Source organism: Strix aluco, chromosome 2 (genome assembly GCF_031877795.1).
Source record: "Strix aluco isolate bStrAlu1 chromosome 2, bStrAlu1.hap1, whole genome shotgun sequence".
In the NCBI taxonomy this organism is placed as follows: Eukaryota; Metazoa; Chordata; class Aves; order Strigiformes; family Strigidae; genus Strix; species Strix aluco.
The window spans coordinates 52,407,611-52,430,451 of NC_133932.1; the positions used below are offsets into that span (position 1 = coordinate 52,407,611).

General features: G+C 44.3%; 1 protein-coding gene across 3 annotated transcripts in view; it reads right to left on the reverse strand.

The window, feature by feature from the left end:
- The window catches only part of NHS (NHS actin remodeling regulator), a 267,934-nt gene that overhangs the window by 36,869 nt on the left and 208,224 nt on the right, over positions 1-22,841 (reverse strand). Inside the window, exon 1 of one of the 3 annotated variants that reach the window (XM_074814726.1) lies at positions 12,575-12,644. The exons of the other annotated variants lie outside the window; for them this stretch is intronic. Coding sequence (XP_074670827.1) covers positions 12,575-12,596 — 22 coding nt within the window. The 5' untranslated portion in view covers positions 12,597-12,644. Of the gene's footprint in view, positions 1-12,574; positions 12,645-22,841 lie in introns of those variants that run through there. 3 annotated transcript variants of the gene reach the window in all.

A 22,841-nucleotide genomic window follows, 5' to 3' on the forward strand; every position in this document is an offset into this window, starting at 1 on the left:
TTGAATAACGTGTTCTCCGCTTGCTCACCTTAGGCATTAATATTTTTTCTGCAGAGTTGCACTGTTTTTTTTCTACTGTATTTCAGGTCCTTGTTTACCTAAAATGGTCCACAAACCTCAAATGGTAAATGCTAGTTTGCAAATTTAACCAAGCATTGTTAGCTGTATTCCCTTGCACGTCCCTGCAGAGGATGCAAACCTATTACCATGCCTGCTAGGGAGCCCCTACAGCTCATGCGAACCCACTAACCCCCACTTTGAATTGAGACATCACGGCCAGTGGCAAGTAGCATAGAGAAGGCAGTGTGAAAACGTTTAAGCTGAAATAAATTTTAAAACATTTACTTCTTGTAAAGCATCATAAGATGTTAATAAAGATCATAACATAGACTATCCTTTATTGTTATGGCTATATGGCTTCATGAGCCAAAACCATATCCTATTGTTTGTACTCACATTTATATTATTAAGCCACATATTTATGCAGAAAACCTAATTGAGTTCTGATGGGATTTCTGAAAAGCCACAACTGCTGAAGAGCTACAGGGTTTGTCAGATGCTGCATGGGTGTGGACCACTCTGGAGAGAGCTGCCATCCAGAACATAAGAGCAAACAGAAAATTCTTGCAAATTTGTAACTCATCTGTCTTTGTGCGCAGGTTGGACTGAGTACAAGGTAGTTTTCAACATGTTGGCTTTAGCAGAGCAAATACACAGAGTGGCAAACAATTGCTCACTTACTGTACATATAAAATTATTACCTTTTAAGTGTGGGCAGATGTTTTATCGTGACCCTGTACTGAGTACTGCACATGAAGAAGAAAACCAGAAGGTGTGGTGAAATGGCTATGTTTTGCTGCATCCAGTCAAAACCAGTGCAGAAATGTCAGGTGTCAACACCTACTGGTAACTACCAGAAATACCACCACGGAATGACACTGGCTGCAACACTGGACAGGAAGCCTTCAAACTCTCAATTGTAAGCAGTGATGAAAATGAGATAAAAATAAAACTGCAGGAAATAAGCTGCAGGGAAAAAATCCACAGGAAAAGAAATTAAACCAGGAAATACTTTCAGGAAAGGAAAAAGGGGAGGGAAGAGGGAGAGAGGGAGAGAGGGGAGAAGGCCAGCATCATTAAAATTATCATGCAGAAAGTGTAAGTAAAAAGTGGGGCTGTTGAGTAGCAAACAATGTTTGACCTTAATGTATCACATATCAACTGGAATGGTGAATCAGTGAGAGAGCACTCCTGGGACGCTCAGATTTGTTCACGAGGGGCAAAGTTGACAACATTTCCAAGCATAAAGAAGGAGACAATGGAAAGTAATCACAAAAGTAACTTTCCCCAGGGGAGATTTGTCTCCCCGGAGAATTTCTGTAGCTAACAGATAGGCTCCACACTGATTTTGAGTGCAAATAAGCCTCAGAGAGCTCTGAATAGTCCTCTAGGAGAGCCTGTCCCCTCCTGTTCACTGTGGAAGGACCATGAGAAGACAGACTGCACTGAGCTGCCATGCCCCAGCACCACCAGGCACCAAGAGGGGAAATGCTGCCTTTACAGGGGAGCGGGATTGTCAGAAACAAACTTGAGTCTACAAGTTATGGATGAGTTCCTGCATTTACTCGTTGAGTATATTTAATGGCAAAGTAAAAAACCAAACTTGGGTCACAGCCAAGCAAGCTAGCAAGGCATAAGGTGACTCTTAACTCAAAAGGTGAAGCATTGTCTGAGAAACTGAACAAATACATTCATTTTTATGAAGAGGGGTGTAAACACACTCAGAAGCATGGCACAGTAAGATGGACCAGGTGTCAAATTTTGCTGTCCTTGCTCTGTCCTTTCTGAGTCGCAGTTCTGCCTGACTACTCTGGACCCTTTGGCTATGTGAGGACATCAGGTCTGGCCCTAATTGCCTCCGTCCCACTTTGCTGCCTTCTCCTCTCTGCCTCTCTTCTTTCTGTGTGGATTTTCCAAGTGGCATTAAAAAAAGAAGTGCTGGAAGAGGTGCCAGACTGCTATAGAGGCTGAGACGCTATACACGCTGAACAGTGAAAGGCAGACGACACCCACGGATATACCCCAGCCCTGATCTGGCAGGATGCTGTCTAGGGGGGAGGTGGCAATCAATCTTCACATCTTATCAACTCCCGAGGCATCTGCCAGCACAGGGGGAGGGGGAGCCACCCAAGGCAACTTTTTTATAGTATGGATATTGTTCGTAAAGTCGGAGACATTTTATATATGAAAACAGATCAGTTCACAGCCATCTGCTTATTTTCTATGTAGCGTCTAAAGTATCATAAGGGTGTTACAGAGAATATGAAAACAAGCTCTTACCTCTGCTGCTGAGCTTAAAATCAAAAAAAAAGGAAAAAATAGAAAGAGAAAAGAAGAAGAAAATATAGGAATTGGTATGCACTGAAAAGCAAAGAACTGAGACAACACTTTCAAATGGTGGTTGTCTGGGCTGCTGTTGCTTGGAGATGCAATTTGGCCTGGTAGGTGGATATGCTGGCACATCCCTGCACTGGCCTGGGGCAAGTCACCTGTGGCCTTCACAGCCATCTCTTGCCCTCCCAAGGACCTCCTAGCTTTTTCTATGTTCCTTCTACTTTTGTGTCTTAAGGGCAAAAATCATCCTAAAGGATGGCAATGCATAAACGCTAAGCATTTACACATACAATAATAGGCCCTGCATTTCATGTGCTAGTCCAATAATACTTTATTGGTGGGTTTGTTTAGTGTTATTTTCTTCCAGATAAAAGTAAGCTTGCTTATTCCCTGCTAGGGCATGCTCCAAACCTTTGCAGATGATCTGTGGTTTGTATTGCCCGGATTGTGATTTTAGACCTACAGGCCCCTGCCGCACAACCAACCTCCACCATTTACAAGCAGCTCTAAAACACTGGACTAAATAAGTAACAGGTGGTTCATTTTTCACAATTAACCTGTCATGGTCAGTAACGAAAAAAGAGCCAGCCTGGTGCCCTGATTCATTCCCACCAGAGCCCAGACCCACACAGCACAGGGAGATGCATGAATTCACTGATGACCTGCCAGAATCATTATCACTTGAGGTTTTTTAACTATGGCATTTAAATCACAGCTAATTCTGATAAACCAAGATTGTTTTCCTGACTTGCCAGTTTGATAATTTCATCTTCATGCTTGTTCACATTAGTAAGTATTGATTTCCTGTGGGATGCAGTACATCTTCCTGTAGTGAGTGAGGGTGAGGTCTGCTTGGCAACGTTTCTCTTACACAGAGTTAATTCTGAAGTTTGGGTATTGGCATACTTAACACACTTTCATTTTATCCAGAAAATGGGTTTCTATGCAACAGACAGAAGAAAAAATATCTAAAAAGTACAGCCACTACTTACCTATGAAAATGGTGTTAGGCAAAGAGTAATTTGAATGCTTTTTATTTGGGTTATCCTTTTCCCCTTCTACTAGCATCCTGATTCCTTTTGTCTTTGTAATATTTGTGCAACAGCAACACTTCACAAACACTGCAATGCTTCTTCACTCTACAAGGGCCAGAACAGCCTCCCCACAGTTAGTACAACTCTCCCTATTTTCTGCAAACTTTTACATGTACTTCTAGGACGGAAAAGCTACATCAAAAGCCTGTCTGAAGAAAATACCTAAACTTTGAAGATTCTCATTTTGACCCAGAAAACAATTTATTTTGCAGATTGCAAATACTTCTACAGGACAGTGGAATAATTTTCAAGCCTTTGAGAAATTCCAGTTCTGTTGCTACATCCATGATAACTAAGTGAAATATTTGCTAAAGGGATGGCTAGAAGATATTCATCTTCCTTCCCCTTTGATGCCCTTCCATCTGTGGACACTCAGTGAGTGTAGGATGATGTTGCTCCAGAAGCACTGCAGCTAGAACAAAGCAATAAAAACCAAAATGACACACATCACTCACAGAAATAAGGCTCAAAATAGGGTCGTGGGCATAAAATACTTTCTCATCCCATTCATGAACCACTGAGAAAGATATGTGCCCAGAGCTGAGCTTACTCAAGTAATCCCCAAGGTAATTTTTTGTATTCAGAAATTCTTTTTTGGGGGCGAACTGAAATGAATTTGTTGCCTCCTACAGAAAGCACAGCTTTGCAACCGCACCGTCACTGCCTAGTCTGTGCCGATTCGTTCATCCTGGCAGGGAGAAAAATGTCTCTTCCTCCAGCCAACTCCACATTCAGCCCAGACTCCCCATGAGGCAAAGTCCCACTGAACCACAGCTCTAAATTTTCCAGACCTGCCTTTCGGCTGCCATAATTCCCAGCCACGTCAATGGGGGCACAGATCATCAGGTAATTAATCCCCTTTTAACGTCATGAAACTAGGGAGACTTGGGGCTAGCTGTCCATTGGGTACATATTTCAGTGGTACCTAACATTTCCAGCCCGGTGCCTATGTAACATAACACTGGTTTTAGAATTATAGCTGATGCTGACCAGAGCTTCATTCTGACTTTCATACTAGCAATCTTCCATTTGGACTATATGATCATGGTAGGTCCCTTCCAGCTGAAAATATTCTATTCTATTCTATTCTATTCTATTCTATTCTATTCTATTCTATTCTATTCTATTCTATTCTATTCTATTCTATTCTATTCTATTCTATTCTATTCTATTCTATTCTATTCTATTCTATTCTATATAATATGACACAGAATGGTCACATTTCATGCTTCTATTTTTATACCTCAGCTTCAAATTCATAATATGTCCCAGCCTTAAAACTCACTGCATGCAGGAAGTCTACATATAGGTGTTGGGAGGTCTTGAGTGGTACAAGGCAGTATATTGCGCACACAAGATAATTAACCTCTGGAAATAATTCAGAGTCCGACTTACTCCAGCTGTGTTATCTGGGGTCATTATCTGCTCTCAAACTATGAAGGTTCTTTGGGTTTTAATGCAACAAAATGACTTTTGTCTTTCTACAATACATTATAGTGGCAAAGCAGCTGCAGCCATGCTGACAGAACTGCATTTTAGCAGTTAGCTTACTCCTCACACCCCCCACATTCATCAAAAAGACATGTTATGATGATAAGTGGTAGTAATGGCTTTGGCTGGCACAGTTTTACTGGTCAAAGATCACACACTTTTCAGAGCTTTGTCCTATACCTTTGCACAAGCAGAAATGAGTAGTGAAGAAAATGAGCTTCAGTATGTTCATTCAGACTTGTTATGGGGAACACAACCATTTAAGTTCAGACTACATGAAAGGGATTTAAAAGTGTGGGACATGGCTGCACTACAGTTTTTACTTCTAGCCTCATTGACTGCAATTTCCCTGCCTTGATCTGACCCCACTTGACCTACTGAGTAAATACTTCTGCCCATGAATTTCCTCCCAGCAAAGCTGAAACCCTTTTCCTAGGGTCACAAGCTCTTCAGGGTTGTTTTGTGCACCAAATCCTATTCTGATAGCCCATGGACCACAATTCATAATATAAATAATGTTTATTGCATCTCTTGGAGGTATCACCAACTGCACAGTGTCTCTGTTTAAACAGTGGCTGCCGGAAGCTGAAGGCAGGGCTCTGCCTGACTCCAAAAAAGTTTCTGATAATCCCAAGGAGATTTCACCATGATGCTGGCACCAGAAACAACCTGGGACCTGCAAGCCGACTAGGCCGTGGAATCACCTTCCTCCAGAGAGTCTCAGAGCCTGCAACGAGGTCAACCCAGGGCAGGATGACTGGTTTGGAAAATGAGCAAGGCTGACTGAAAGAACAGAGAAGATGACTTCCTGAAAAGTTACCCATAGGTGCAGGTCTTATGAAGAGGCACTGTAGAGCACGCAGGAGAAAAACTGTATGAAGTGTATAATTCGTGCTTGCAGAAACCCAATGCAAGCTCAGAGAATGGGACTGGAGTAAACCAGACTGACAGATCAGTCAGCCTTTGAATAGGCTAAACACTATTTGGTACATTTATGCAGTGATGTACAACTTACAGGTTTATTTATATTTTAATTTTGCCTCATATGAATACACACCTGGCACTGTCAAGGCAGAAAGGGACAGCAGTCAGTCATATATTGAGATGAAACAAGACGAAAGATTTTAGCAAAGCTGAGAGAACCAGCTTCTTCTCAGGTATTTGCTGGACTCCTCTGAAGTGGAAAGAGTGAAAAATTACCAAAGGTGGGTTTAGGCTGTAAGACAGAGGACAGTCCTGGACTGCTCCAAAGAAGCAGCACTGAGCCTTTAGTACATGCCATAACTGAGGATCCTGAGGCACATTTCCAGGATGAACACCCTCTTCCCAAGGCACTGCAAGAGCCAGGCTGGACACACCAAGCCAGTGACTGAGTATCTCCTCTGGCTGGTCTTGAAGGTTACAGCAAATTGCAAGATTTGGACTGGGGCATAACCTTGCAGTTTTGGAAAAAGAAGGAAGGAAAAAGAAAGCACATTACTGCTTGTGCAGGTTGAATCTGAGGAGACTAGGAGACTACCATTTTAAGCACTTACACACCTCATGTTTAAAAGGTTTTTCAAGGTATTATAGGAAGGGTTCAGTCGTTTGTCTCGTGTTACAGCTGCAGCGTCTCCAATGGACTCTACCTTCCCAAAATGCTCATTAACCTGGTCCTCCTGAATCACATCCACTCTGCCATTTAAACCGCACTGCTGTAAGTCAAGTCCCTTCCTTATAGATCATGAAAGAACATCTTGAGAATAAAATTTAGTCACCAAAAGCCTGGGAAGAATTCAGTTCAGCAGGGAAGTAAAACTATTTGTTTTGATGAAGCTGACATACCATCAGAACTTTTTTTTTAAATTGTTATATGACACGCTCACTGTTTCATAGTTAATTGAAAAAAACATGAAGTCACAGGATTGTTCTGATCTGTAGTAAAAATACAACCATGTGCTACAATTAAGTCCCTAAACCACTGCTGAACAGGGTATAATAATTATTGCGGGCTTCGCTCAACATCTGGTGTTTGGTGGTGCTGAGAGAGGGAGTCAGGGACAAATGAAGTGCAAGTCCCTTACCAGCCTACCTTACCATGCCCATATTTGAAGCAGGCAGTCTGGAGCAGAGATGTGGCAAGGTGGTAACACAAATCACGCACTGGCCTTGCTGCTGGCCAGTTGCACAGCAGAAACCCTGGGAGACAGGCATGGGATATTGGCTGGGTTGGGGCAGGGCTTAGGGCTGCAGCATGCCAGGAGCACCGGAGACGAACCCCTGCGAGGTCTGCAAGTGCTACCACAGCACAGGCAGTAAATAATACCTTGTCAGCTGGCCACATTATTGAATAGCAATAACTTTCCATAATAACTAATTAGTGTCACATACAGACCAGACACTTAAAAGAGAGAAAGTGCTATAGCTCTTCTTCCTTCATCGAATTGCAGTGCTGAGGTCGAGCTTTACTCATCTGCTGGACTGGCACAAGAAAGTGCCCGCACGTGAGCTAGGACCTTCCCTTTGTCAGCCATCGGTTGAATCAAGCCATTTGTCACCTCCCCCAGCTCTACAGAGCCGTTACTTCTGTGGCCATCCTGTCTGGACAGCAAGCTCTGGTGTATTTGGTTATCCCACGCTCATCCCTGAAATGTCCTTCATCTCCCACTCCCCAGTGGGGACCTGGCTCTGCAAAAGGCGGCTCCAAGCAGCATCCATCTCAGGCAGGGCTCACACCTCGCAGGAACGGGCTCAATCCTCCCACAAAAGCTCCCTGGCATCCCTGAGACCATGGGAAACCTCAAGAAAGGTTTACTTTGGTGAGCTCAGTAACTTGGGCATGGTCAGCACTCTATTCCCCCGCTTTTTTTGTGCATCAAACGGGGGAACATATTTGTGTCGCTCCATGTCGAGCATGTAGCCTTTTCATTCATAAAAGGCAGCCTGTATCTTTAATCACTTTTCCAGAATAATAGCAAAGAAACAAGCACTTGATTGCTTGTGTTATCAGACACTATTGGAAAAGTCTAGATAAGGATGCTGAACAACCTTGGCTTATTAGTATTCCACATGCAAACACTTCCCCATAATCCAGAGTCATCTGTATCCCAGCAACCCTTAAAATTTCATTCTCACTGAATTGCCAGATCTTTATCAAAATATAATTACAGTCTTAATTTGGATGATAAATTTTGATTGCCTGTGCTGTGCCAAAAAAAAAAATGGTCAGGTACATGAGAGCTGAGATACAACTGTGAAACGTGAATCTGCATATTCTGACACTGGTGCGCCACCTTTCCTCTTATCAAAAGTTGGGCTCTGATAGCTACCAGTGAGGTTATGTAGGGGTAAATAGGCAGGAACATGAAAAACCAGTCTTCTGATGCCTTCAAATGAAATTTGGACTAAAACCAGGGAGGAATTTGAAATCTGCAGCTGCATACGAAGATTATCACTATTATGAAGATTATATACTATTATCATTACGAGGTGAATGATGTGCAGCACTGCTGTGCAAACCTGGAAGAAAAAAACAGTCCTTCCTGAAACAAGAGGAGATTGTGCAGAACTCGCCTTTTCTCTCACTCCCTTTTCCCCCCTTCAAACACTGGCAGAAAACAGCACAGTGTTTTACAGTTATATCCAGAGGGCTCTCAAAATGCAAGGGTCACAAAATGGCTTCAGATTTCAGCAGATTGTTCTAGTATTCATCTTAAACCTAACTGACAGATTTTAAAAGCACTCTTAAGAACAGCCTTTGTGGTTCATTCATTCCAGTAAGATCTTCTGGTGTTAAGAGCTTGGCTGTTATGAGGCTAAATGAAAGGGGTGGCGTTTTCCAGCAATGATAGTAGAGTCCTATGTATATAGGCTGCCACCACCTAAACACCTTGTGTCTGCACACTTCATAGGGCACAAAACAGCTGTTCCTTCACTTATGTGCTTATGTGAGACATCTTTTATTCCTCAAAATGACTGAAGATATTAGGATTCATGCATGTACCACAACAGACCAGAATCATCTGTCTTTACTATGTGCTGTTATAGTGATATATTACATTTGACCCCATTTCCACCTGCACCAGGTGCAGAATCAACCTCTACATACAACTGTATGAGAATACAGTTGGAAATTCCATCACTGCTATCAAGCATTATTACCAAAGACATGCTGCTGGGTGGGGAGGGACTTTTCTACCTTCCAAGAATGTACATGATTACAAAGATTTTTCCAAACTTAAACATGTAGCCTAAAAAAAGTATCCCAGAGGAATATAACCACCGCCTGCTTTACCAACAGAGCCCAAAGGAGAGGAGACAGCCAGCAGGCAAGCCATGGAGGTTACCTAGTTTCTGACTTATCAGACTACAGCAGTCCAAACTCACTTCAGTTTTACCCTGTTGAAATACCAGGGGGAAAAGATAATTACTTGGATGACAGTGGCATAAATGCAATTAGACACTTGACCTCAGTGTTTCTTGGTCACATGCATAAGAGTTGAACTCATTGCTAAATTTGGGACTGGTAAGTACTTCTTCCCTCCCCCGCCCCGCCCCGAGGTATTTGCACTTTCTCTACAGCCCTGATAAGGATCTTTTTTCCTAGGACAGATGTAATCTCAACCCTTGAAAGTGATTTCTTCACCTCCTGTGGGGGCTTTGGGTACCCAGCCTCAGTTCTCTTTCTTATCTACTTCTGTAACTTTGATCATTGCATGCACTATAAAATACCTCTTTGACACACCTGTTAGCTTGAATTCACTCCCATGGAGCTTATGTTGCCCTCCTCTGAGAAGACTAAGGCCCAAGACAAGGTGAGAAGACCTGGAACAGTAAGTAAATTCTACCACATAAACATACAGAAGGATTACACTGTAGACTGAAAGTCATACTGTGTCAGAGTTACAGTATGAAAAATTCCTTCCTCATGGGCAACACTCAAGTGAAGTCTGTTTCCTTCATGCTCCACTGCCCCAGCCCTCTCCAAGAGACCACTCCAAACCAAGTGCAGTTTTGTCCAGAGTCTAGTGTAAGTAAACACAGTTGCCAACTAATGATAAGACTCAAAGCTCACTGAAGTCCAGAGAGATACTGCAACCTTTGCAGTCACTTCTGTGCACTGGTTCCCATTCCCTAACAATCATGTCCATCACTGACACATCAGTAATGCTTCTGTTGACAGTAGCAGTATAAAGTTTTACAGCTGAATGGGCTCAGGCACTGAACCATTCTTGTCTCCTTGGTGGTAGGACCTCAATGGGGCTAAGTCATACTGCAGTAGAAATGGAGGGCAGGAAGGAACCATGAGAGAACTGTCTGGCCCATGACTTTTCCAACCCTGAAACACAGCTAAAATGCTATAAACAGCAAATGAGGCACCCACCCTCAGATGCAGAAGACATTTCCTGTAGTGAATTTTGACTGATGTGTGACAAAACCTGTCCTAAAAACACCAAAATGCAAAGCCAAGCGTAATTCCACCGCTCTAAAGGGGACTGAGCATTTCTAGTCCACCCCAACTTTATTCTTACTTCTTAAAACGCCTAAAAGAAGGGCATCCTATAAGCTCTGTAGCATGCCTGTCCCAGTGCTTTATTTCTCTTTGCACTTGGAGAGGTCTTCCTAACCTTCCCTGCTGCAAAGTCAGCTGGTTCCTAAGGGGGAAGGCTGCAGAAGTGGGCACACTGGCTGCAGTCACATGCAGCTACCCTCTTCTTTGGGTAGCAGACTCCATCTCTAGTGCCTGGAATTTGCAACTTCTCACCTCAGATGAACCAAGATGAGACAAAAAAGCCAGAACTAGTGCCCTGGAATACTTCAGGCAGGGGGAATATCTGAGCCCCCAAAGGAGGAGGATGAATCGATGCTTACTCCAGATGGACAGTTCTTTGCTCTCCTTTTTAAAATGCATTAATTTCCTGCTGGTGAAGGGTGCCACGCTAAAATCAGAGGAAAACAAAGTTGCCTATCCACAGCTGAGTGCTACAGAGATGGAAAGCTTCCATCTGCCATGGTGCCTAGTTCAGTACAGCCTGTTATTCATTCCCTCCACCTGCCAGGCACACTGCCCCCACATAAGCACTATCAGTGAAGGCAAGCATACATCTGGATGAAAACCACACCGATAGGATCATGTCATTTTTAAAGCCTGGCTTTTGGCTCTGAGTTACATAATCCAACACTAAGGCTAACACTGGGAGGGCTGGCAGAAGAAAGAGGTTACCAGATTTACTCTCCCTCTGCACCATGGTGTGTTGCAGGGGGAGGAGTTCAAAATGGCCCCTGTGATAGCTGCCAGCATCTTCATGATAGCTGGTAAGAGAGAGGCTTATTCCTCCCAGATACTCTTCAGTGAGAGCTGTCTCAAGGGGAGCAATGGATTCCCCAAGCCTTCATCATCATCAGGAACCTCCTGAAGGAACATTTCATATTCAGAAGGTATCACAGTGTTTGCATTTCTATTCTGCCTCTTTCATTCTTGAGCCCAGATCCCCCATATTTGATCTCACAGTTTCCATGATAGGCTACACCAGGAGGTATGTGGCCATCACATGCATGTCCCAAGTTCCTAGTAAGCAAAACTGAGGTCTGGCTTCCTCAGCTATATCTTGGATGTTCTCCTGGGTGAGAAGACAAGCAAGTCTCACCACTGGCAAATGGGAGCCCAGAGAGGAATGTTATGAGCCTTCCACAGCCAACTGGACTCTCAGCATTACAGCCTCTGCCTTTGGACCAAGCAGCATCACAACAACCACAAACTCAAACTGTGCCAGTGATACCAGTAGCTGAATACTTGGAAATATAAACTGGGGATGCTCTTCCCTGCCCGCCATGTTGGCTAAGCCACTTTACCCTTGATGGACCTGCCTTGACAACCTTATTTATCTAAAAATGGCTTGACTGCTTCTGCTGATTCCAGGAACCAGCAAGCAGCATAACCCTCTGTGTTGCTGACTGTCCACAGCGCAGCCTGGCAGCCCGCTGATTTCTATGAAAGACAGCAACAGGGCAAGTGCAGTGGAGAGAGCAGTACGCAAGTGGTTAATGCATGCCATGAAGAAATATACATGCATATACTGTCTCAAACAGCCAGAATCTCTTATGTTGACATTTTCCATTCAGTTCCACTAGAATTAAAACTCTCATAATAAAAACCTGGCAATCAAAAGCAAACAAATTGTCACCAAAGCAGGATTCATTTCCATCTATATAGTTGACCAGAAGTCTTCCTGCCTCTTACAAGCAACATTAAATGCCATCCATTACAGCAACAAATGCCAGCCAAGTCCCTTTCTTTCCACCTGTGATTTTAAAAGTACATTTCCCGTGCAGAAAGCTGTGTGCTTGGCAACCTCTGCATCTCCCCTCCTGATGAGTAGCAGAAATGCTGCATGCTAAACTCTCTCCTGTAATGCCATGGATTCCCACACCAGAGAAAAATTCTTAGACTACCCAGGCAAAAACTTTAAATAACCTGTAAGGTATTTAATAAACCAGAGTCAAAAGCGAAAGTCAAACCCTCAAAGCATACAGAGAGAGAGAGAGAGAGAAAAGCAATGCCCTCTGCTTGACCCAAAATAACAGAACAGTTCTGCATAGGAAAGAAAATGAATTACCATTGTGGGGACCCTCAGTCATTTAGAGTCTCCAGTCAAGGCTGAGAGCCATTCTGAGACTGCAGCTTTTTCCTCTAACTTCACTCCCCGGCTCTGCAAGGAACTAGTTAAAAATGACATCACTGCTCATACTACCCTCCTCCCCCTCCCCATTCACTTGCTAAAAAAGCTGAGGCTGCTCCTCTCCCCCTGCATTGGCTCCAGATTTGGTCCTGCTCCTCACCAAGCTCCCTGTCTGCAGTTGACCATGCGGGTCGGTGTTGGTGCGGGCCGGAGGATGCGCCACCTCTATGTACCCTCACAGCATCCCTGCTGGCACCCACTTGAGAAATAAAATCGCCTTTCCCTTAAGAAATCAGAAGAGGTCTAACCTCGTGATGCATAATGCATTACACAGCCAGCTCCGTTTACAGAAGGCAAACAGTTTTCCTCTTTGAAGCAGGAGGGAGAGAGAGACCCTCCTAGGGGCTCTTTCTTTTGCCTTGTCTTCCTTACAGGAGAGGACCCTCTCTGTGGTTTGCTGCATCCTCCTTGTGTTAGGACTGCAATCTATCTTTTTTTTTTTTTTTTTTAATTTCCCTCCCCCTGAGCGTGACATCATCAGACACCAACTCTACTTCTGTAATAAAAAAGGATCCCGAGCAGAACTACCTGGGACGAGGTCATCTGGAGGACCCAGGCGATGCTGGTTCCCGAGCAATTGTCGCTTCTTACAAAATACTCGGCTCTTACACAGTGTCATCTGGATTTAATAACCCTGCGCTTGCTGCAGACCAGGATGCTCAGATGCCGGGCTGAGATCAGTTTTGTTTCTGTCCTCGCTGGCTCCACCAGCATCAGCAGTGAGCAGGTACCTCCAGAGCGCTCCCCTGGTACCCCACGGTTCACCTCACAACTCCATTTGTTTCCCTCCCCTAATCACTGGGAAGGATGCTGCAGCAAAATCCCTCGGCCAGCACTCCCGTCTGCTACAAAGCAGCCAGGCTGCCAGCACCCAGCACACACGCTCCCAGCGCTCCTCTGCTCTCCTCAGCTCCTCAGCCTAAGCATCACTGAAGGGAGCCTTCTAAAAACACTGTCACCCCTGACTGACAGCTGCAGGAGCCAGCGGCTCATGGCCAAGTGGGAGGCCAGCCCCAGTGCAGGGCCTGTTTGTTGCCAAGGGCATCCGCAGCCGTATTTTCCCTACCTGCATTTTTTCTCCCGGGGTAGCGCGGGGGCTTGTGCTGAGCGCTGCCCATCCCGGAGGTGGCCGGCAGGTACCAGGGTGGCCAGGGTGGCCAGGGTGGCCAGGGTGGCCAGGGTGAGGGACAGACAGCGGATCCCGGGCTCTGCAGCCTCCCTTCCACGCTCCCATGCTCACGGCGGCAGCCGGCAGCGGCAGCAGCAGCCACAGCACTGGCAGGAGAGAGGAGTCTGTGTCTACGTGCATATGTATAACATATGCCTTCGTATACCTATTATATACACACAGAGCTACATGCAGATATAAACACAGACGTGCTATTCTGGATCTCTTACTGCTACCAGCAATGCTGCAGACATATCAAATATTACACAAGTAACAGGACTGATGGGATAAGGCTGCATTTGCAAATGTGGTCAGAGTCATTTGTGTCTATACATATACCTGCCTACATAGCCTGCACCCAAATATAACCCTTGCCACTATGTTGATTACAGGTCAGTATTTGACACAGGGCTGTAAAAGCTTCACAAAATTCATGCAAACTCCTCTATCTAAAAGGTATGGTGGTGTGTCACACACATGTCATGTAACAGTACTTCTTTTCATGCTAGAAATGTCTTACATGGGAGGGGACTGCAAAAGTCTTTCAGCAGTGAAACCCCCAGCAGCCCTCTGAATTAGGAACATGCTGGTGCATCATGTCCCAGAGAAAATCCCTGCTAGAGTCAGGGAGCCAGCGGGAAGTTGAAGTCAGTCAGTAAAAATCCTGCCTCAGGGTTTATTCATCTTCCCCTCCCTTTCTCCCTCCCTCCCTCCTCCCCTTCTCTTCAGACCTGTGTTTTGCATGTGGGCTGGTAACACATTTGTATCAAACATCAAAGCCCTTCTGAATGAGCGAGGGTTGAAAACCTGACATCTCCTGTCATCTGGGACTAACAGAAAGTTACTCACCAAAACCCAGGCAGCGTTACCCCCTAGGATGGGATAAGATTTCCACTAAAGGGTCTCCCTCTCCATCTTCTAATGCGTGCGTGGCTCTGCAGGTCCTCTTCTCCAAATCACAGCCCTGCCAGGCTGCACCCATCTCCGGGTGTGCAGCAGGCACAGGCCTCTGGCATGGGAAGGAAAGAGCTCGAGACTGAGGAGGGATGACTGTGGTGGATAGGGATGTGGGACCATCTCTGAAGTTCCTCCAGTGTGAACCTTCAGATAAATACTGAAGAGCATGTCCCCTGCCACCACACATTAATCAAATCTCAGTTTTCTCACTGCTCTGATAGGGATATCACAGTCATTAGCAAAAGGGGATCCTACATACACATAGCATCAGTAACATCTCTGGAGTAACATTGATTATACATCATATACTAGATCAAAAGAGAAGAAAGCAGAAAGTGTGCCAATTCACCAGATAAATGTCTGTATTTCCCTTCTAAATGAAATAAGTGTTTAACACAGCTTCTTAAGGAAAAAAGGCAAATCTGCTGCCTGTCTCTTGTATCCCATCCCCATAATTTTTGGGTTCACTGCCCAAATTTGCCAGAATAATTTGATTAGGTTCTATATAACTAAGTTCCTACAAATTTTAGGTGGGAAAAAAAAATCCACATCAGTGCCACTCTCATTGAAGACAGCCAGGTAAAATTCAACTATTGCACTTTCCACTGGGAGCCTACTGGCTGGCAGGCCCTGTGCTAGCCATGGTCCCCTTGCCCTGGGATAGAGAAGGGTGTCCTGTGGCTTTTCTGAGAAGGCAGAGAGTGTTTCCTAGAGTAAAGGACAAGTTGACAAATCCACATAAAGTCCTTACTTCTTGGTTTTCTTTGATTAATGGGACAATATGTTTAGTGTTTCTGATTTCTCTTCCTAAATCTGCTGCTCATGGGTCTATCAGCCCATTGGAGCTCAAATGCCTAGGTGTTTTATCCCCTGAAGAAACCTTTGAACACCCCCTTCTCATTTTACTTTTGTTCTCCTAAGCAATGGTATTATTTTAATCTGCAGCCAGGAGCCTTCACAGACTGCCGGTTGGTTATAACAGCTCCCAAACCCAACAAGTTCCACGCTTGTTCCTGGTCATGAGATATTTTTGTAGGAAAGCAAACAAACCCATTCCTGTAAGAAAGAACAGGCAAACAAAGGGCGACTGAGGGGTGAAAAGAACCCAACACAAATAAATGAAGGCTGAAACTACATCCAGAGTTCCCAAAACTCCCAATCAAAGAGGCAGAAATCCTTCGAGCCAGAAGAAAGAGGAGCTTGCCCACCTCTCCTATCATTTCCCTTCCTATTATACTGATATTAACTAACAGTTTCACTTGGCGAACACAGATTGCTTCAAGTACTTGGGTGACTGAGTTGAAGAACAGTGCTCAAACTGATGAGCATCAAATAGCAGCACTGCCTCAATGTATGCATTTCAGTATACCTTGGGGTACCTCCAAAGTAAATGGGGTAGAATATGCTCCATACCATATGAATTCTCCACTTGCCTTAGCAAATGCACCTCGTTCAGGGTTTCCACTATCTTCTTTAATCTAGCACTATGCCTCCCATGAGTACAGTTTAACAAAAGTATTATATTGCATAAACGGGTGTTTCCCATTTCGAGAATCATTCAGAGGTGAGCTGAGAGTCCCAGTCTACTTTTATGCTTTGACCAGTCTTTAAATGCAATCAAGTCTGGTAACAGACATGAAGTCGTCAGCAGATGAATGTCACACATCCACATCTTCTACTATTTCTAACATTACGGAGCATACTGAAAGGAAGAACTGAAAGTCCTTTTTTTAATGATGTCCCTGCAATTTAAAAAAAAAATTAAATTTCAATACTCTTCCATTTCAACGCAAACTGTTACAAAGTAAATCAAGGTCATGGCTGTCTGTCACTTTCCCAAATTACTCTTGAGTAAAGACTGCCCTCAGCCAAATAATATCAGTCTAAATAGGAACTCAGACTCTCCTGTTTCATTATCCCAGGGAGGTTTCAATTTCAAAGATGACTTGGACTACATAAAAGTTAGCTTTTAAGCAGGAGCAGTGTGAATATTCCTCCCTCCTCTCTATTTTACCTTCTCAAGGAAATAAAGAAGAAAATAAGACCCAGTACCACTTCTGCTGACCTGACACAAGAGGAGGAGGCAGAACAGCATGGCATTCCTCTGAGAGGAAATCTCAGTGCCATTTTTTCATTGCCTATTTTCCCTCCTGCTCCACTTGACTTCATGGTACCCTAAAAAAAGGCTGCTCCAGCCTGTTGCTCCTGTTTCAGAAGAGCTGGCTGTCCTCGGCAGGTGCAGCTCTAAGCATCCCACCATTTGGCAAGTGATGACAACTTGATTGAGCCTGGAAGTCCCTACTGGGGTTATGCTTGTTATTCAGTCAGCCCCTCATAAACAGACACAACCCAGAAAGGTGCAACTGGAAAGCGAGAAATGGAGACAAAAAGGAGGAAGGAAAGAGAAATTTGGAAGGGAAAGACATGAGAAAGGAAGGAAGGAGAGATGCTATCGCTATTTTCCACTTCCCATGTACCTGCCATACAGTCCAAATGGCAGGCATGCACTGAGCACACAATACAGCTTACATGTTCACCATGTCACCTTTGCTGCACTTAATTCACCATTGCTGGGTTTCATGTCCCCAGCAGGCCTCAGAGACAGTCACACACTGAATTCCAGTCTCCAAGTCTTCATGCCAGGCTCCTTGCAAACGTTGGTGTTGACTTTTAACATTCCTCTTTCAATCTTTCAAAACTCTTAGGTGAATAGCCCAAGCATAGCTATTCCCCCTCTTTTACTCGCATGCCTGAAAGACCTGGTTGCACCATTGGCCTGGCCCCATTTTGGCCTTGACAGCAAGACCAAGGGCACTGCAGTCCCATACCTGAATCTGGAAGCAGAGGCGGGACCTCCTAGTTCCTCTTAACACCAACCTTTCCCATCTGTTACTGCCCATCCCCGTCTACACTCTGTTGCACGCTCGAGCTACAAAGTGAATGTTGTAAATTCAGGTAGTTGTTGACATCAGGAGAGAAGATGCAAACTGGGGAGAAAGAGCAGTAAAAAATAATGGTACAATAAAAAATAATTGTACTGTAATACAGAAAATATTTTAGGATGTGTTGGACTGACATTTCTGAGGAGGCAGGAGGGGAAGTGACAGAGTTGGAACAGTGGGGAGGGATGAAGGGAGGCAGCAAACACACTTCAGGATAATAATATAATCTCAAAAGCCTTTCCTCTTTTGCAGTAACTATACTCTGGGCTAGTCTTCTGGCTGCCACCCATGTGGAATGGGCATTGCTTTGTCACAAGCAACATAAAGCATATTGCAGATGCTTGTAGCAATGGAAAATACCACAAGTTCCAGAAAGTGCAAATGGTAATAACTAATAGCACAGTTACGCCTAGAAGTGAGACTGTCAAAACTGTTCTGAAGGGTTCAGATATGCACTGTCCATAAAGAAAACCACTTGGCTTTGAGAATCTCAACTCCCATCTTACTACACTCAGGTAGAGGGAAGTGTCTTGGCATTTGGGAGGCAAGCAAATGGTATTTCTAGGAGACAAAACAGTTCATGATTATTAAAGTAATTAAGAACTAGAAAACAATGCAAAACACCAAAGGTGCATCTTGAGGTTTTGGGGGATAGCACTCAGAGGACGCACATTCTCACCCCCACTGAATATGATGTTCAAACCAGAATGCATCAGACCGATCATCTCCTTATTGTGGTTCTGTTTCTTAAAAGGCTGCATCAAATAGCAGGTGTTTTTTGCACACATCACAAAAAATCATTTTTCAAGGCTACGACATCATTGACTCAGGACCCTTTCATAACATCAACTCATGAAGCACAACTTTTCTGCTCCCTACAAGCTAGTCTTTTCCTGTATTCAATTATATGTCCTATGTACTGTCATTTCGTAACCGAGAATTAATGAGTACCTGGTAAAAGACAAGTGCTGTTCCTCCACCAGTTTTGATGTGTGCTTGTCATCGTGGACAAGCACTGCTGCTGGGAGGTAACTTTTGGCTGAAGGACCTGTAGGTATGCTGTGAGCCTTGACAACACCTTCACAGCTGTCTGTCCTTCTTGGTGTCTGCTCCTCCCCCAACACCCTCTTTTCCAGAAATAGGGACCTGGCATGCAAACCAGACCACCGTGAGGCTGGATTGGGCAATCATTCTTGTTTTCCCATACTTGTAGCATTGGTTTCACTGTAGCTCTAGCAACCACACATGTTTCAGCTAACAAGGGAAAAGCTTCCACAGCTTTTTTTCTGGTGTTGGAAGATTTTAAAACTTCCCTGCTGCTCCTTAGGCCAGTTTGTTTTGTTTCTAACGAAGATAATTTTTAAAATTGGAAGCATGTTTGAAAATATCAGGAGGACACAGACTTATTCCCTTCCCCCTGCCCCCTGTTTCTGAATTTCAGTTGTCTGCTATGTGTGTTCTGGGGACTCATGCAAACAGTTAAAGGTGCAGCACTTTAAGTGCCATAAATATATATATATACACACACAGAGTATACACACACATACGTATAGACCAAGTCACTATGTATATGTGCATTTGACTTGGCAGTTCATAGCTCCAACGTGGGTGCTAAAGGACTTAACCTGTGGAAAGCAAAAAGTTAATTATCTTGGCTGCCTCTGCTCCTCCAGCCCCCAGAGCACCCGCTGGAGCGGGGAGCAGGGCTGAGACAGGGCTGCCCGGGCACCTGCCGCTTTGCTCCCTAGGCTCCCAGGGGGCTGCTCTAGCCCCACATTATGTGGTCACCCAAGGGAGAAAGTGGCCCCTTCCTCTGTACATTGCCATCCAAACATGGGGGAGCTTGGTGGCAGGAGCAACATGAGAGCCAGTGCCTCACCTTTCTAGGGGACTTCCCGCTACCCGGGCTTTCCATGTGGGGCTTTAAGGAGCACCTTTTTCTCACTGCAGAGAGAAGAAGCCCTTCTAGACCTGTTTCTCTGTACCTCCAGGCTACCTGGGTGCGCAGCCCCTGGGGGACCGATGAGGAGAGATGCTCCTCAGGGGCTTCCTGGCTGCACTGACACCAGGGGACAGGCACCATGTAAAGGCCACCAGAGCTACATCTGCTTGCACCTTGTTTATAAAAGGCCAGGTCCTAAATATGCTGTATGTAGCAGTAGCTATGAATTATCAAGGTACTTGCTGGTGAAGATTATTACAGGCTTCTGCTCTTCTTCCTACCGTGATTACAGGGTGCTGCTCCGCCGCATACACATACCATACAAGCAGCTTTTAGCTTCATTTCCTACAGAAACAAGAGGGATGGGATCCAGCCACCACGGCCCCGCTGGCCAACCCAGGCCAGATCTGCACAGGGTAGGTGACACCAGGGTGCAAAATAACAATTCAGAAAATTAATTTTTCCCATACATTAAAGAAAGGATAGAATTTTCCATGTCACCCTCACCTAGTGCAAACTGTATTCCCCCAGGTCTGCAGCAGCACAGTGACTGTAACACTTAACCTAGAGCACAGGAGACACAGATGCAAAGTCTCCTTGGAGGGACTCGATGCTGTATTTCCTACCTACAAGAACAGTGTGTCATCCACTGTGCAATACACTACTATAGCATTGGTTTTCAGCACTGACCCTGGTTTATTTTGGAGTCTCATAAGCTAGAAGAGGAAGCAAAACTTTCTACTCATCAGGACATAAAGTTTCTTTCTCGTAGTTTAACAACACACCTCGATTACTGGGTTCAGTTTTGGGCCTCTCACTACAAAAAGGACATTGAATTACTCGAGCGTGTCCAGAGAAGGGCAATGAAGCTGGTGAAGGGTCTGGAGCACATGTCGTACGAGGAGCGGCTGAGGGAACTGGGGTTGTTTAGTCTGGAGAAGAGGAGGCTGAGGGGAGACCTCATCGCCCTCTACAACTACCTGAAAGGAGGTTGCAGAGAGCTGGGGATGAGTCTCTTTAATGAAGTAACAAGCGATAGGACAAGAGGGAATGGCCTCAAGTTGCACCAGGGAAGGTTTAGACTAGATATTAGGAAGCATTTCTTTACAGAACAGGTTGTTAGGCATTGGAATGGGCTGCTCAGGGAGGTGGTGGAGTCCCCATCCCTGGAGGTGTTTAAGAGTAGGATCGACTTAGCACTGAGGGATATGGTGTAGTTGGGAACTGTCAATGTTGGGTTGATGGTTGGACTGGATGATCTTCAAGGTCTTTTCCAACCTAGACAATTCTGTGATTCTGTGATTCTGTAATACATCAGGTTGTGCAATGGAACATGGATTGCCTTGGAACCAAAACATAAAAACTTGAACTGAATCTTGGGTCCTTCCCTGGTTGTGTTTCTATGTCACCCTGGGGTGATAGGGTGTTCAGCCCACACTTTGGGAGAATTATGATGTGGTTTACAAGTCTTAAAATGGTAAAAGATGCTGTAGAAGGATTAAAAAATTTGTCTGGTCTTTTATCACCAGAAGCAGAAGAAAAGTGTTTTTTAAATAGGAATAGTACTAGTATAAATATTTTCATTCATAGTGTAACTTTCATTCACAATTCATTAATTAAGAGATTTGGATATGTGGCTCCATTCATTTCTATGTAATCCAGTAATGTCTCAACTGCCATGATATTTGGGTACCAGCTGCAAAATAGGATTGCAAAAAAGGATGTCCTCATTGACCCTTCTTTTGACCAACAGTGCATCACTCACTCCATTTGTCTGAAGCCTTTGCTTAGCCACAGGTGACTGCGCCAGGTTTCTTAGAAGAACCGAGCCCTGAGTTATGCTGAGCTTTATATTGTAACTGTATTATGTTTATCGCCTCTCACTAGCATTTCCAGACTTCCCCATCCTTTTTCACAAGATTTTCTTCTTGTTTATTTCAGAGGAACTACTGACTATGTCATAAATATTGATGTTTGACTTAATGCATTTTGCTTTTAGCCTGGCAACTCTATATTTCTGCTTGCCAGGGCTTTGCTTTTCACACAGCCAAAGATACAGTTGTTATAATACAGATTAATAACTGCTTGGAAAGACTCTAAGGTTTTTTAACATGGATAAAAATACAAGTCATATTCAAGTAACCTACTGCCTAAAATAGTAATCATGTCATTGTCCTAGCACACCTTGTATCTGAAAAGCCTGCAAACCATTGAGCAAGAACTGCCCTATTCTGACCCGTTAAAACAAGGCAGAACTGCAATAATCCCATAGTATTTATCATGTGCTTTGCAGCAAGTTCTACCCACAAACCCAAATAACAGCCTAGAGAACTATCACTCCATACTGACTGCATTGGTACAAATCACTATTACTTATCTAGTAATTAATATCACTTGATTGAAAAGGATTGAGGAATCTGATTTTCAGCTCTATACTTTCAGTGCTTCCTTCTTGCTTTGATATCAAGTTAAACCCTGAAGATATATTTGCTGAATTTTACTGACAAATTACATTCATCATCTATGTGCTTATCTTGTCAGAGTCTGAGATGTAATACATATTAAAATGCTACATATGATTTTCCTTTTAGAGCATGCCACTTAGCACATGCCACTCTTACATACTGGGCTTGATTTCCAAAATCCAAAACAATGCTTCTGGTGATCCCCAGGGAGAAGTCAAGCTACAGGATTAGTGACCTCTATAAGCAGTGACCACAAAAACAAGAATCCAATGGGAATTATCCCCGAATGAGTTTGCCATCTGCTGCCCCAGGAGAATAACCCCAACTCCTTTTAACACACATGGAATTTAAGACGATCGTGGGAATTCTATATTTATTCCTCCATATCTGTTTGCTTCATCCATCAGCTATGAAGGAGTAGATCATCATTTGCCCTGTGAGCTAGGAGTGCTATATTTGTGCTACGGCAAGAAACACACCAGCCTGCGGTGGTGGGGCTGAGCCATCCCTCTGGAATTTGTGTCTCTGCTGCAGAGGGCTGCCGAGGAGGTGGCAGGAGGAATGAGGACAGACACAGTCATGGCAAAAGCAGGGGAGAAAAGAGCCTGGAAAGGATACATGCGACCCCATATTTCTCAATCTTAACGCAGTTGGCTATGTGTCTCTAAAA